The 15,271-nt window shown below is 41.1% G+C and overlaps 3 protein-coding genes across 5 annotated transcripts in view; 1 reads left to right on the top strand and 2 right to left on the bottom strand.

Moving 5' to 3' along the window:
• Positions 1 to 4,318, bottom strand: part of ttc7a (tetratricopeptide repeat domain 7A) — a 50,092-nt gene extending 45,774 nt beyond the window's left edge. The window contains exons 1-4 of one of the 2 annotated variants that reach the window (XM_023425939.2): positions 4,247 to 4,318; positions 2,997 to 3,183; positions 613 to 776; positions 261 to 429 (exon numbers count right to left, since the gene is read on the bottom strand). In XM_023425939.2, the coding sequence (XP_023281707.1) occupies positions 261 to 429; positions 613 to 776; positions 2,997 to 3,183; positions 4,247 to 4,303 (577 nt within the window). In that variant the 5' untranslated portion in view covers positions 4,304 to 4,318. Of the gene's footprint in view, positions 1 to 260; positions 430 to 612; positions 777 to 2,996; positions 3,259 to 4,246 lie in introns of those variants that run through there. The other variant, XM_087179192.1, reaches the window with a different exon arrangement.
• Positions 4,319 to 4,825: 507 nt separating this feature from the next.
• Positions 4,826 to 8,658, top strand: mcfd2 (multiple coagulation factor deficiency 2, ER cargo receptor complex subunit). Of its 2 annotated transcripts, none has more exons than XM_023425668.2 (4): positions 4,826 to 4,976; positions 5,604 to 5,780; positions 5,908 to 6,067; positions 6,860 to 8,658. In XM_023425668.2, exons 2-4 carry the CDS (start codon positions 5,605 to 5,607, stop codon positions 6,989 to 6,991), a joined length of 468 nt encoding a protein of 155 aa, XP_023281436.1. In that variant the 5' UTR covers positions 4,826 to 4,976; position 5,604; the 3' UTR covers positions 6,992 to 8,658. The 2 variants fall into 2 exon arrangements, with proteins under 2 accessions (XP_023281436.1, XP_023281435.1); XM_023425667.2 differs by having other exon boundaries at positions 4,828 to 4,972.
• A 330-nt stretch (positions 8,659 to 8,988) lies between these two features.
• prop1 (PROP paired-like homeobox 1) lies at positions 8,989 to 11,186 on the bottom strand. The gene is made up of 3 exons (XM_023425669.2): positions 11,038 to 11,186; positions 9,976 to 10,205; positions 8,989 to 9,585 (listed from the first exon to the last, which is right to left on the bottom strand). Exons 1-3 carry the CDS (start codon positions 11,129 to 11,131, stop codon positions 9,229 to 9,231), a joined length of 681 nt encoding a protein of 226 aa, XP_023281437.1. The 5' UTR covers positions 11,132 to 11,186; the 3' UTR covers positions 8,989 to 9,228.
• Between the last annotated feature and the right edge of the window lie 4,085 nt (positions 11,187 to 15,271).

The raw sequence follows: 15,271 nt of genomic DNA, 5'->3' as shown, positions 1-15,271 counted from the left end.
AAATTAGCAATAGAGATTGAAACCATTTTTACCAGGCTGTGTTCATGTCTTCTTTGTTGGTCATTTAGGTTTGTTAAAAACATGTGGCACTGCTTTATTTGCCCCGTCTGATTTCTTTTTAGTGTCGCTGTGTTCCCAGACCTGACCAGTTACTATGGTGAGTATAATGTTGTTGTTACATTTGGAACAATGACTGTTAACAACAAAACAATGACAGCAAAAGCAGAATTGCCCTTTAAGTTTAGAGAGGCCTCTGGTACCTTTAATGACAAACGCCTCAGCCAGCAGTCGCAGGTGGTAGGTGGGCTGGTCGTCCAGCGTCAGCTCCTCCAGTCCCACCCTGGCACACATTCCCTGGGCGTCCCGGTAGCGACCCTGCACATAGTGTACTTTGGCCATCAGCAGCAGAGCCTCATTTAAGAACCTGGGCTGGAGGACAAAAGGGAATACATGGTTGGCAATAACTGAGGAAGAGATTCGTTTCTAAAGATTCCTGTGCTCTGTGGCATAATGTACTTCCTTTATTATGTTAAATAAAGAAAAGAAGCTTTATAGAGGCAGAGAGGAATCAATAGCTATAGGACAGCCTGAAGGAACACAGATTAGACTGACTGTGAGGCGGCCTCGGCTCAGGATGGTGTTGAGGTGGCCTTTAGCCCTGCACAATCTGGGCTGGGTCTTGTCCATCAAAGGTATTGATCTCCGTAATAGATCCATGTTTTCCTGCAGGCACTCCTCCAGCAACGCCTCAGCCATCAGCAGTGTCCCGTAATCATCTGAGGGTGGGATTTAAAAAGTTAAACGTGAACTGAGTTTGCTGGAGTAGGTCTGAGTTCGGGGTCACAGGTCATTTGTTTCTGTAGCCAAAGCAAACCTCACTCGGCCTTTTAAAAACAGCATTTCCCACCAGCTCAGAAGGAGCAGTTCAAAAATCCCAGAGATCTGAGGTCTATTTAGAAGCTGCAGTTTCCATTTCCCTCGTACTCGTTCCTTAAATAGCTTTAACGTTGTAATCACATGATAAGCACTCCACATCCACCTACACTGACTCAAAGATATCAAAGTTTTTCATATGGTAAACTAACCCTGTTCTGACTGCGCCTTACATCCACTCAGTGTCCAGTAGTAAAGCTCAGTTTTTGTGTACACACACACTTGATTAAAGCCTTCCTGTTTAGCTTATTCATTCTGCGTGTGTGTGTGTGTTCTGACGCCAACTCTGTGAGCAGTGTTTATGTTCTGATATACTTGACATATTTGGTCGGTTTTATCAGCACAGCCGAGGCTTAGCCTATCAGTGAGAGGAAGGTGAGGGACAAACAGCAGGACTTGTCTCAGCCCATAACCACAGTAAGAGCTATTTAATGATTTCAAACAAGTTGCAGCGCAGACTTGGTGAGAGCCAGTGTTGCAACAAACAGCTAACGCTGTTGTTGGACAGTCTGAGATCGCTTCAATGCAAGTCGATGAAGAAAAGAGCCTGGAGTTCACTCACATTCTCTGTTTTCCAGCAATCATTTTGTGATACATTGGTGTAATTTCATTTCCTCTTGTCTTCATCCTCAGTTAGTTATCTCCTAATTTTTTAGAATTACACATTTGAACATTTGAGAATAGGCAAGGGAGAACTTGTAGTGATGGGTTTTACAGTATGTGTGTGGGTGACGGCACAATATCACTTTGATAACAATCCTTGTTTTGAGTCTGACTGACATCAAATTATTAGTTACTCCTGCATTACCTAGCTTTATGCAAACCAAAGTAAAATACTTCATCCAACAAGATATGAATGAAGAATGCAGAGTAACTGTGGCTGCTTTTTACTGTTTTACAGTAGGATGGATTTTACCACAAAGTTTATTTCTTTACTGCTTTACCTGCCATGAAGTTGATCTATCTTTTAATAAACTAACTTCTCCATGTCTTCAGTGCGCACACTCTGTCAGATCAGCTAATGTGAAGCATGCATGCACACAGTAATACCGCACTGATTTAACACATCGGTGCGTGTGCATACAGGGGGAAACTGCTGTTCGGCACTGTCAGCCAGTTATGGGCTCAATAACAGCAGACTGGCAGTCGAGTCACCTGAACCCGTGTTTACTTTACTAAAGGTGAGGTGGAGGCAGGTGCATTAGTGACTTACCAAAGTAATGCTTTATGAGGCACAGAGTGATAAGTGTGTTTGCATTTCTTTGAGCACACATACAGTGTGGAATGATTTCAAGGGTAAAGGCAGGCGGTGGATAGTTCACTGGAAAATCTTGTTTTGCATGAGAAATAGCAGGTGGTAGCGTCTGTCCTGCCCATACAATACCTTTGATCATCTTTCACTGTGTATACTGTAAACTCCCAGCAAGTGGTATTTTTTATTTTAGTCCTGAAGACATCTGGTAACCCCTCTGTGACCTGTGGTCTGACCCACTAGGACGTGGTTAATCAACTCTTCTTCTTCTTCTACTTGTTCTTCTTCTTGCTGTTGCTTTTGTTGTGAAATACATTTGCTGTACAGTAACCTATTCTATCTTGCTGTGAGTCCAAAGTCCACCTTGTGTATCTGGCATTTTGCTACAAAAAATATCCAACCTCCAATAGTAAAAAAAAAAAGATTCTTCGTGAGTCTTAAAGTCAAACTTTTTTACAAATCAGTTGAACAGATTTGAAAATGGTTGAAGCACAGAAACTTCTCATTGCTCCCTATGAGCTCATTTCAAATCATTTTCTAGTGTCAAAAGTTTTCTTAAACTATGAAACACTTACTCTGGAAACAACTTTCTAAAAACAGGTGAAAGAAATTCCCTAAAAACAAGTGGAATTAAAAAAAACTTTTGGCAGAGTCGCACTTCTTATGCGAGATGCGGGTTTCAAGCTGATAATGGGAACTTGTGACTTTTCTTCAGTGGTTATTTTTTGCAGCGTGCACATCAGCGAGCAGTACAGACAGTCAGGAAGCTACAGCACACACCTCAACTTTAAACCAGGTGTAAACCACTCACCGTCCTCGTGGATCCGCGCAGCGTGCATCTGGTCGATGATCGCCGGCATCTTGTCCCACTGGCACTCGGCCCGGTACCGCTCCAGCTCCGCTTCCAGCCGGATCTGGGTGAAGGAGACCCGGGATGCCATCGCTGCTCTGTCCCGGTGGTGACTGTACTCCCCTGACACGATGGGAGTAACTGCAGACTACCAGGAGAAATAAATGTGTAATCTTTGAGTGCGGAGGGATGGAGGGTGGAGTGTGGGTTACCACAAGCACAGGAGGTCATGAACAAGAGCTAGTGCGCAAAAGTAAATACTGAAATGCATATTTTAATTTGAATAGGTGTTATGATATTATCCTTTATATAGGAGCTAATTATTCATGTGTAATATTATCTATAGCAAGCCTAGGTTTTTATTCAATTTAACAAGGAAATGTCTGCAATATTCAGATTGAGTTCAAATTTTCACCTTGAACCATCATAACTTTACTGTCATCTTGCAGCACTTTATAATGCATATTTATTACACTGCACACTGTTATGCATAAATTGTCTTGTTTAGCGTTTGGCAATAATGCATTAGTGACTCCTGTCTGTAAAGGTTTCTTCTTGAAACAAGTGTGGCATTTTGAGAGGGCTTGATCTGTAGCTGTCTGAAGGAAGGATGTCTTCCTTTCAGGACCCATGTCCCTAATCTTTTTCCGTTAACACTTTAACTGGATCAGGTAGGGCTTAAGAAAAAGCAATGCAAAGAATGCTGTACTCTAATACCGCAAAAGTGTGCACACCCCAGCTGAGGCAGGATACATGCATATAAGGTGATGTTTTCGTTTTTAACAGTGCTCATTTCGTAGATGAGTTCAGCGGGAAAAAATCAATTTGTAATTGCTTGGCTTGCTCCCTGATCTGGGTTCAGGAACACTGGCAGGCTGGCGCTGGCTAACCTCCTGGCTCAGATACAAAACATTACATCTGTCAGCTATTGCACATTGACATATAATTGCAACGTATCAAGCAGGTTGTACAAATCAATGGATGCACAATGGGCTGAGAAACAAAAATTTTCTTTCAATTCACTAACTCGTGTTCATAAAAGGGGAAAACTGTGTTGAGGGAAAGGGAGGAATTCACACGAATCCACCAAGTTCACCTTAGTCCTATCAACCACAACACAGGGTGTAAATACACAGGGAGACAAGGGTCACTCGCTACTGAGGGGTTTTACTGCGAGTCTATATCAGCTACTTTATGACATAAAATGAAACCTCAAGCCTCCTGAACAGAGATTTAGCTGCGTCATTTTCTCTCTGGAAACTTGACATTTGTTTGACACAAATCGACGCTTGCCCTCCTCAGTAACCGTCCACCACACAGCGTGGTCCTGTGCAGTGCAGATCTGACAGCTGAGCGGCTGCATCACGCCCCCTGCTGACGTACTAATACAGTCACCTCAAAGGTTTTTTTCTGTCAAGATAGTTCTCGTCGAAAAAAGTACTTTGCACCATGGGAGGTGCCATAAGCGCACATATATTACAACGTGAGAATGTGAATATTGTGTCAAATAGCTTAGACATTAGCTCGTGTCAGCTTACTCAACAGACTAAACAACTTAATACGATTTCACCCGGGTTACATTTGTTTTGTTACGTACTTAATGGTATTTCTAGATGTCACAGCGTATCGTTATCTTAGTATAACTTTATACATTATGATGAAACATACACAAGTTATAATAAAAATGTAATTCTCTCGTGGACAGCTAAAAGTAGCCTTGTAGTCTGACTAGCAAAATTTTAAGTGTGTAGTTAACGCTCTCACTTCGGTTGTATACTCTCTGATAATATTAGCCAATCATAATGAGCTGTCGTGTCCAAGAGGGGCTACGGCAAGCGACTTAGCCCCTGAAAGCTGTGACCAAACGTTATTGCTTACCAACTATTCAAACAACATAACTGTCCACGGAGCCAGGTGAAGACAGAAATTAGCTTCAAGTAGGTATTAAACCTGCCTTTTTACAAACCATATCATAGTAAGTCTTGTATTAGTCTATGCATTAAACAAGTCTTGTCATTTCTATGTAGGCTTGAATTAAAGCTTCGTGCTAGCAAATGTTGGTGTAGCTTTTGAGCTAACGTTAATGATTGTTTCTGATAATTTCTGGTCTTTAACTAGCATAGTAATGTAACCTCATAGTGCATATAGCAGGGCTCCCAATTATGGATATTTTAACAGAAACATATGCTTACATAGCCTATTATTTGCCTATGGTAGATTTAAAAAAAAAAAATCTGTGTTTTCTTAATGAACATATGGTACACAATGGTAATTTAACAACAAGAAACAACAAGAAAAAATATGCTATAACTAAGAGTCTAAAATTGAAGGTTGTCTGGTTGCAGTACTGGAATGTATGAATGAAAAATGTGAGAGAAAAATAAATCACAGAATGTAGAAAGGTAGAAAAAACAATGTAAGCCTAGTGTGTATCATCAGGATATATGATGCCCACCGTATTGTAGATTTATAGAATACAGCACACCAGTCTTTTAACTCTGCGTGTCCTGCTGTCTGTCTGTCGTCTGTTTGTCTTTTTGTGTGTGTGTATGTGTGTGTGCCTAACAGAATGATGAATGGCAGGTCTACTGTGGACTGGGGGTGTCTGTTCCTCCTGTCTTGCTGTCTGCTGTGTGTTTATTCTCATGGGGATCCACATCAGCAGCCCCCTGCAGTAGAGAGTGCAGCTCACGTAACGGGCCATGGTCACGGTCGCCTGGACAAAAACATGGTCCAGGACAAAGAGTGAGTAATATCTCCTCATTCAGAAGGGTTATTTGCACATACTAATGAACTTTGATCAGAGTCAGGAGCTACCTTCACACACTCTGTGTATTCAAAAGCTGTGGTTTTTGGCCTCTTTGTCTACTAGCCACATCATGGAGCATCTGGAGGGAGTGATAGACAAACCAGAGAAAGACATGACACCCCAGGAGCTTCAGCTGCACTATTTCAAGATGCATGATTATGATGGAAACAACCTCCTGGACGGGCTGGAGCTAGCCACAGCGATCACTCATGTACACAGAGAGGTGGGAGTGTGTGTGATTGTGTATACGTTTGCTTTGTTTGTTGTTGCTTTTGGTACCTAAAACCATTTGTTACTGGCTGCTTAAAGAGGGAACACAGAGGATGTGTGTTTACCAGCTTAATACACTTGTTTGTGATAAAGATTTCTGTTGTTTTGACAAAAAATGGAGCTTGCTGGGTAGGAGGTGTTTAAAAAATATCACCCTTTCTTTTCCAAAATACCTATCTATCACCCAAATGCATAAAGTTATGATGATGGCATGTCATTATGTTTCTTCGGCTAAATGCTTTTTTACTTGGAGACCGACTCACAGTGTGAAAAACTGCAATACCCAGAAATCATGCAACATACTGCAACCTCAGCAAGCTACACATACCATGGTCATACTTTCCACCCTGGCCAGTTTTTGCTTTTTGCAGTGTACCACAATTTTTTTAAAATATGATTTAGGGCCAACAGTTATTTTCATTATCAATTTTCAATCAAGATTTAAATTATAAAAAGAAATAGTGAATAATGCCCCTCTCAAATTCCAAAAAACCCAAGGTTATATTCAGATGTCTTGTCTTGTCCAACCAACGGTTCAAAGTCCAAAGATATTCAATGAAAAATGATATGAAACACAAAAAAAGCAGCATGGCTTCACATTTGGGAAAAAAAAACGTAACCAGCAAAATATATATATATTGTAATTTTCCTAATGAATAACATTTGTTATCGCCTCAAGTTGCTACATAATACATCTATAAATATTCTGTTGTCAGACATTTGTTCTTTTCTTTTTCTTTTTTAGGAGCGAGGAGAGGACAGCCAGCCAATGAAGGAGGAGGACCTGATTAATCTCATTGATGATGTTCTGAGGGACGATGACAAAAACAATGACGGTTATATAGATTATGCAGAGTTTGCCAAATCACTGGAATAGAGCATCTTCATGTGTCATCATGTCCACAACAACAGCAAGGAATCTGCAGAGAAGGGGAGCGCCATTAGTGGGTGTACATGGAGCCAAACTGAGAAGCTGCACCACATCGTTGAAGACCATCATTTAATCTTTTCTAATTCTCTCAAAGGGGTCAGTTCAGGGTCGATGGTAATTTATGAGAGTTTTTCGGCCTTGTGACAGTTCTTTAGTCCAAGCTGGAAAGCAGGAACAAATTTGGTTATGCCAGTAATTTAACAAGAAACAAAAAGGTGGAGTTCAAGATTCAACTTTTTCCTTTTAGTTTGACTCTGGTGTATGCTTACAATGCACAGAAGGATGTTTCTACATCCTCTGTTTTTGTAGGTTCTTTGAAATTGTGCCATTAAAAAAGGACCAGTTCACCCAATAACACTAACAATCATTCATTTTAAACCTCAGTGGTACATAGCCATACAAATAAACTGTCAATTCTGTTAGTTGTGGTTTAGAGACATCTTTGACTACTGTCATTAGCTGGTTACAAGTAAAGCTGGAAATGTTCTTTTAATTCTACCAAATGAACAACTGCCAATGAGAACTGTCTCTAGTGACGTCCTCCACTGCACTGCAGCAGCAGAAGTCTCAGCAACAGATATCTCTTAAAAACAAAAAAAAAAACTATAAAACTAATTTTATAATTTGGGTGAACTGACCCTTGATACATACAGGAATGTTGTAGTGTGTGTTTCTACTTGTGTGTTCGTATTTTTGTGGAGCTACACTGGTAGCCCAGTAGCATCTAAACAGAACGTCCTCATTTTAAATGGACCAGTTTCCATTTCAAACGTTGCTGTGTAAATGGTGGACTTGTCACACGCCTGCTGTTCGATGCTCAACATAGTGGACCAAATGATTCCCTCTGTGAATCCATTTCATTTGCTGTTTGAGACGAACAGGTCGTTCTCATGACAAAAGAAAGTGGCCTTGCTCAGATGTATATTCTATGCTGTAGTGTGTGTGTGTGTGTGTGTGTGTTGGGGTTTGTAGAGAGTAGAAAACTTTGTTGAACTGATGAAGTGACTGATTTTTTTCTTGTTTTTTTTGTTTTTTGGAGGGAAGCCCAAAGTAACAAGCACACCAACATGAAACTGAATGGCATGGTGTGGCACAGCAGCACCACTCATTTCTTCTTGAAGTAGTTTTCGCTCTGGTCTTCATGGTTATTACCACAACAATATGAGCCAATCACCATTATCCTCCCTCTAGTCGATCAGCCAGCAGGTACGTCATAAAGTGAATGTAAATTAGCATCGTACTGTGCAATGCTGGTTCTTTATCACTGGATAAGCTAGACTTAAAGCACACTGGTCGATGCTGCTGCCACTGCAGCTTCATGGGTTTCCAGAAAAGCACTTGTGCGCAGCTCCTTCGCTTGAGATATTAGCTGCCTTTAAAACAGATATGGAAACGACACTTCAGGTCGACAATTGTTGAGTACATCTGTAATTTCTTCTATAATATGATTTTCGTATGGATGAATTCTATATTTTTGCCATTCAGTATTGATTCTTCAATCAATTCAGGTTGTTGAATGCAAATATTTAAAAAATAAAACTGAAAGCATTACAGATGCAACTCCGTTTTCTCTGGAATATGAAATAATAAAGAAAAAAAAATTATAATCGAAAGACTTGAGTTGTAATGTCTCTTGTTTTTGAGGAGAATTATTGTGCAATTATTGCCCAGATTCCAAACCATATTTTGGCTGAAATGCAGCAATGTGTTCAAATAATAACTAGACTTCTTCTGGAGCTTTCAGACACATCTTGTGGACTTCAAAAGTAGATTGAGTTGCATAATTTTTCAGGGAGACAATTGGAACAAAGAACATGAGACGGGGCTGTAAGCTCCACAATAACATCTGGTATATAGTTCACTAGCTCTTCTGCTTCCACGGTAAAAAACAACCCTCTGAACAATTTAAAAAATATTTTAATACATGTAAAAAGAGATATCTGACATGCACTACACATTTCAGGTGATTGCAGGATATGAAAATGAGTTGTTGCAGTGGTAACCCATAGTCTACAGAAGCACACTTGTGATTAGAAAGTTGCAAATTTGAATCTATAGACTAGCTTGGAAAATAAAATAAAAAACCAACGGACTCGTGAATTTGTGTAACAAGCTGTAGATTAAAAGAAAATGCTTTAATGTATTTTATTTTGTAATATACAACATGTTTCCCTGTTTACACCTTAGCTCCAGTGGGAGGTGGGGTCCAGAGGCTGCATGGAGGCCAATGAGAACATGGGTGAGGTGAGGTTGCCCCTCAGAGGGCCGTACCATTCATCATGCTGGCGCTGGGAGGCAGGCTGTGGGGGGACACTGGGGTAGGGGCACTGGCTGACCGGGCCCGGGTGGCGGGAGTACATTGGGGAGAGGCGGGGGATGTGAGCCAGGGGCTGGGTGTAGTACTGTCGAGCCACGCCGGACGGCTGGACGTGCATGCCTCCCAGCAGGGCCCTGTGGCCCGGCATCACACCCACGGGGAGAACCTTCTGCGAGGCCCGCTCCTGCTTCCGCTGTTTGGCTCTTCTGTTTTGAAACCACACCTGCAGAGACGAGGGCGGGCCAGAGAAAAAGGACGGATTAGTCGGCCTGAGTTCCTGGTGTTACTTGTAACACTAGGCTGGGTTCAGCAACAGTGGGGCATATAAGCTTCACCTTGTTTTGTCATTGAACTACACAGAACTAATACAGATTTTATTTTACCATGAAATCTAGCCACATCTCCACTTGACATTAAACAATCACTGCTAGTTGGGACATCTGTGCTTTTCCTGCTATGACAAATCTAAATGTCTGTAGTGAAAAAGACCCATGATAAAGTGACATTGATTATCCATAAAATAGCTGACCCCCATCTATTTTGTAATTATCAGTTTGCACATCACAACTGTCAAAAGGTTGGTAAGAGGACTGCAGTGTGAAAGCTGTCCTACCTGTATGCGAGCCTCGTTGAGTTTGGTGATGCGAGCCAGCTCCTCTCTGTAGTAGATGTCAGGATACTGGTTTTGTCCAAAGGCCACTTCCAGCTGTTCCAGCTGCTTGTGGCTGAAGGTGGTGCGATGGCGTCTCCTGGCTGGGGTGGGGTAGGCCCTGCTCCGCCGGCCGAGACCAGCAGCCATGGAGGTCTCGCACAATGACCCCTTCCTCGCCGACTCTCCTATATCTGTTTTGAGCAGGAAGAAAAAAAAGGTTGAGGCTTTGCGTAGCTGCTGAAGAGCGAATTTCACCGATGACTGTCTCAAAAAGGAGGGATTACACTGACTTAATGGTTCCCACTGCCATCAGGCAACCTGAGAGCCAGAGAGCTTTAGCTGCCAAAGACAAGCTCGTGAGAAAGAGATACCAGAAACTGGGGGATTTGACCAAGATTATCAATGCAGTCACTAACAAAGTGACTAATCTGTCAAATTGGTGGACTGAGTTGACCTTGTCTGTTCATATCATAATGGCTGGAAAAGACATAGAGGATGCAGATTTAAGGATTGGTGACGTGTGCTTTCTGACAGAGTTTGTTTTTTTCTCTTATTTATTTATTGCAAATCTGGTCAGGTCATTCAAACAGTCTCTAAAGTGATTTTTTGCAATAAGAATTTATTTGGATTTCATGGTACAAACTACTAAACTTGAAATACTGTTACAGAGTAATAATTTTGTCTCGCTAATTGGCAACAACTAATGAACAGTTAGGCCATAACCAACAAGGTTTTTAAGGCCAAACGTTTCCGTCTAAAGCTGCTACGAGACAACAGTGTGTGCTAATATTCAGTGTCTTTACATTGAACACTTTTGATGTTAAAGAAACCCCGTACATATATTCAACTTTAAACGGTGACTCCTTTAAAAAATGGCCCGTCATCAGCTTTTAGATCACCATGCAACACTATAACTCTCCACTGACTGAATGGAAGGAGACCATCACTGCATTAAAGTAAGTTAAATAAAAATAAATAATTAGCATTTTTTTAATATTATTGTCTTCTCTTTTTTGGACTCACCTGCACTGGAGCTGACAGTAGCCATATCAGAGTAAACCTCTGTGCAGTCCTGGTGGCTCCTCACTGCATCGCTTGATACCTTTACCTGGGCCATAACTGCAGCTCCGCTCAGTGACGGGGTGATCTGCTCCGTCTGATCCGCACACAGACACAAGTGACCATATAGTCACATGCTGTGCCCATGTCCCACCCATCAGGGTTACCTTTACCTTTGTGGGAGGAGGGGCTAATGAAACTCAGGGAGAGTTCACTTTATTTGAGGTGTTATTTTGAGCTGTGATACAATTTTTGTTGTATCCGCATTTCTTAAAGTTCTGCATCTACTTTTGTGACATTTCCCAGAAGGCCTCCAGGAATGCCCTGAGAGGGGACAAAACCTTTCTTTTTCAGACTTTACTGGGAGTGTGACTACAGATATGCAGCTAGGTGGAGCTAGTTTCTGAGACACTGGGACTAAACATCTGAGATTGCATCACTTACAGGTTTCATTTCTGCTGCTGGTGTGAACACTGGCCCCGTTTCTCCTTGTAAACTTGTTCAGTGTCACTACAACATAACAGCTCTGCACACAAAATGCTTGCTCTTTGCCTCTGAGGGACTTTAGTTGGATGTTTCACATATCTACATTTGTCCAGTCTCTTTGTTTTACTCATTTTCCACAAAAAATAAAATGGCAAGGAATTTACATCCCCTGACTCTGGGTAGGCTTCATTTAAATTCAGTTAACAAGAAACAAATGACTGAAAAGGTTTAGGGGAAAAAAACTACATACATTTACTCAAGTAAAGTACTTAAGTACAAATCATACGTACTTGTTGTATGTATTGTATTTCCATTTTATGCCTCTACTGTTGATTACACAAGTACTCTACTACTTTTTATTCCACTACATTTACTAGTTACTTTGCAGTTACATACTAAAATACGATCAGTATATAAATATGATATACTGTTGCATATTAAACTGACAAACAGTACTGTATATACAGAAGTTCAAATTTGCTCCACATTAAGCAGTTACAACACTAAAATGCATCTCACTCGGTAATGCTTTACTAATAATTAACAATAATAAAACAATAATAGGGGCCGTTCTGTTGTATAAGAAGTAAGAAGTTTTGTACCTTCAGTCCATTTTACTGACACTTTTGTACTTCAGTATGATTTTGAGTGCAGTGCACTTTTATTTGCAGTGGAGAATTTTCTCACTGTCTGCATTTGCATTGACATATGAATTTAGAAGTGTGTGTGTTTGAGTGTGTGTAAGTTATGTTCACATGTGTGAATGTGTTAACAACTTTAAGGCTTTTTTAGGCCATTATTTCACTTCAGTATTAAAGAATAGAAATTCTTGTTTTTCTCATCATTTTATCTCAAGTAATTCAATCCTTGTGTGTTTTTTTACAGAAACATACTGAGTGACAATTGTTCTTTCCACTGGAAAAGCAAAATGCTACCTTTGCTGTTTTTGATTAATTCTTCAATCAGTCCTGAGCAAGTGTGGTGAGTTGCAGCTGCCTGTGTGACCACTAGGTGGCCCTCAGGCTGTGTCACAGAGAAACACAACTGAAAACTGAATTACAAAACCTTGAATATGCAACAGGAGCAATCCTCAGAAGTCTATATTTTGATACAGGGGCAGAGTGCGGAGACCACCCAGCTGAGTACACTCTCTAGTCTTCCACAAACACCCCCTCTCTCAGGTCAATCCACAGTATCTTGACTTACGGGGCACCCCGTCAGCTGGATCAACTCAGCTGAACTCATGTGTAACCTCCCAGGACCCCAGCTGCTATCAGCAGTTCCCATGATGCTAAACTCAGTCCAGGGCCAGTGTGGAGGGCCGGCCCTCTTACACTGCACTGGATACTAGGAAGAGACCCGCTAATATCCCACTCAGCACTGAGTCATGACAGGTGAGCATGGCAGGCGGCTACATAGCTGGAGAGCAGCAGTTGGCTTTTTCATCAGGGCTCAAACAAGACAGCAAGTCACCATGCACTATATTTGTTGAACAATGCTGTTTGTCCGTGTGTGTATGTACAGTCATATAGTAGCAGTTATGTGTACTGGGAACACCCTACACATGTTTGGCACATGCAGCTTATCCAAGGAGGGTGGTTTCTATATCACATTAAAACTTCTAATGTTGGTGTGTGTTTGATAGAGCTGAATTCTGAGTAGTCCCTCTCCTTCTTGTGTAACATGTCTGTCATAAGCCATTTGACCTGACTGATACATGTGACTCCCAAGAACCAGTAAATCAGACATTCAAACGGAGACTGATGTGTCACACTGATACCGTAGATTGTAGCCCCCACCCCAGCCCTCCCTTCGCTCCAGGTTCCTTTCCAGGAAGGTGTAATAGACAAAATGCAGTGATTAAATGACCTGCTGCAGAAGCGAGTCTGCAGGACTGTCTGTTACAAATGAATTCTCCGGTTGAACCAACTTTACCGCAGATTCCTTGAGAAAGTCCCTTTGCCTTGTTCTGGGCTCTCTGCACAGCAACATCTAATTTAATTCCTTGTGACACGTCGTTTGCAAGAGCCAAGTCCTGTGTGTCCTGGAAGAGCTTCCATCTTCCCTGCATTGTGTGTGTGTGTGTGTGTGTGTGTGTGTGTGTGTGTGTGTGTGCTCGCGCGTGTGTGTGGCTGCCAAGTTCTCTACGGATCCCATATTCAGCTCACATGTTTCCTGTCCCAGACAACGACTCAGCCACAACCCCCCACCCCCCAGCAAAGCACACTGAGCCTGTCTGTGTTTTGTTGTCTGTACCTTCACTTCTGTTTGTCTCCCTATAATAAATACAACGTTAATGATTTAGGGTTTAAAATGTATTATTCTTGTATATATTTTTTAGTATCAACGTAGTGGCTTCTGATTCTGAAATCTGGACGAGGTCGATTTTCTCAGTTCACTGGGAGAGTTTTGCAGTTGTTTGAGGGAAAAAATGAGTAACACCTTTCGGTTGGCTCAATGTATAGAATATTTATATCTCAAAATCAAGACCATATTTCACAAAAAAAACTCAGACTTCCTGTGTCAAAGTGGATGTTACCATATGTCCTTGTCTTTACACGAGGAATTTCTTTGTCCACGGGAATATGGTTGAAGGCACAGAAAGTATAAACTGAACATTTGCCATCAGAGTAGTGGAACTGAAGTCAAATTCTGACCTGTTGCTGAGCAAAATAAGTTTCTGTTTAGTGCTATGAGGCAGTACAGTCTTTCATGCCAAAACCTCATGGCACGACAGAAGGCAGTGACGAGGCTGCCATTGTTTTTAAAGATTGGTTTGTGTTTATAGCTACCCTCCTGTCTCAAAATTACCAGGTTATTATACATTACTTTAATGCTGCTATAAACATGTTTTACTCAATAGATTCAGTTATATGTGTATGTGAAAGGGGTCGCTTGGGGTGATCAAATTGTTTTGGTTTATGGTCCACAACTTTACTCTTTTGATTTTTTCCTGACCGCTCCCATTAGTAGTGTTTCTAGATGCAGGAGACTGAGGTCACTGATAAACACACAGCACACTATCTGCCCAGCACCAAACAGCAGGCAGATAAATATAGCAACTATAGCTGGTGAACATGGTGGAGCATATAGCAACTAAAGAGGCAGATATTTTCCTCAGAGGAGTGAATATTGGACTTAAATTCATAAAGATGACTTAAAGTGCTAAGTTGCTCTAATCTTAATTAAGCAACTGTCTGCTAACAAGTTTGACATATCAACATATCAACTCTAAGAGGCTTTAAAAGTTACTGCAAGTTTAACTAACTTGCCAAGAGGAACTGCACCTGCCCTTCTACTCTATATTTCCTTACCCTTCTTATATCTATTCTCAGAATATGTGAAAGTAATGTGAACTTACTGTAAAGAAAAAGTTCATGGCATTTAAAATCTAAAGTTCACAATTGCTTCGGGTGAAAATTGGCTGTTTAGGTCATGCTGACTTAGAAACAAAGACAAACTGACTTCAGCATGAATCACAAACTCATTGCTGCATGTAATGTAAGAAACATATTGTCTTGCTTTGTATTGCTCTTTCACTAACAGTTAATTAACTGACAAAGGACCAGAGAGTTGATTGTTGTTAAAGCTTCTTTGCTTAGAAAATAACTTCCTGGGGAAGTTGATGTGTAATGGAGAGTGTGTTAACAGTCAGTCAAGACAGTAGAGTCGCCAGCCGTAAAAAACAAAACAAGGAAGTGAAAGAGGCTAA

Source organism: Seriola lalandi, unplaced genomic scaffold, assembly GCF_002814215.2.
Source record: "Seriola lalandi dorsalis isolate HSWRI2012SDOR001 ecotype SW California unplaced genomic scaffold, Sedor1 jcf7180002054795, whole genome shotgun sequence".
In the NCBI taxonomy this organism is placed as follows: domain Eukaryota; kingdom Metazoa; phylum Chordata; class Actinopteri; order Carangiformes; family Carangidae; genus Seriola; species Seriola lalandi.
The sequence above is the reverse complement of the archived record's forward strand: the minus strand, read 5'-3'. Positions and strand labels throughout refer to the sequence as shown.

Bases quoted from the DNA above. Each gene is read 5' to 3' on its own strand.
- mcfd2 (XM_023425668.2), top strand. From the start codon at position 5,605: ATGATGAATGGCAGGTCTACTGTGGACTGGGGGTGTCTGTTCCTCCTG. The intron at 5,781-5,907 runs GTGAGTAATATC...TTTGTCTACTAG, and splicing joins AACATGGTCCAGGACAAAGA to CCACATCATGGAGCATCTGG. The intron at 6,068-6,859 runs GTGGGAGTGTGT...TTTCTTTTTTAG, and splicing joins TCACTCATGTACACAGAGAG to GAGCGAGGAGAGGACAGCCA.
- prop1 (XM_023425669.2), bottom strand. From the start codon at position 11,131: ATGGCCCAGGTAAAGGTATCAAGCGATGCAGTGAGGAGCCACCAGGAC. The intron at 10,206-11,037 runs GTGAGTCCAAAA...TGCTCAAAACAG, and splicing joins TACTGTCAGCTCCAGTGCAG to ATATAGGAGAGTCGGCGAGG. The intron at 9,586-9,975 runs GTAGGACAGCTT...TCGTCTCTGCAG, and splicing joins TCAACGAGGCTCGCATACAG to GTGTGGTTTCAAAACAGAAG.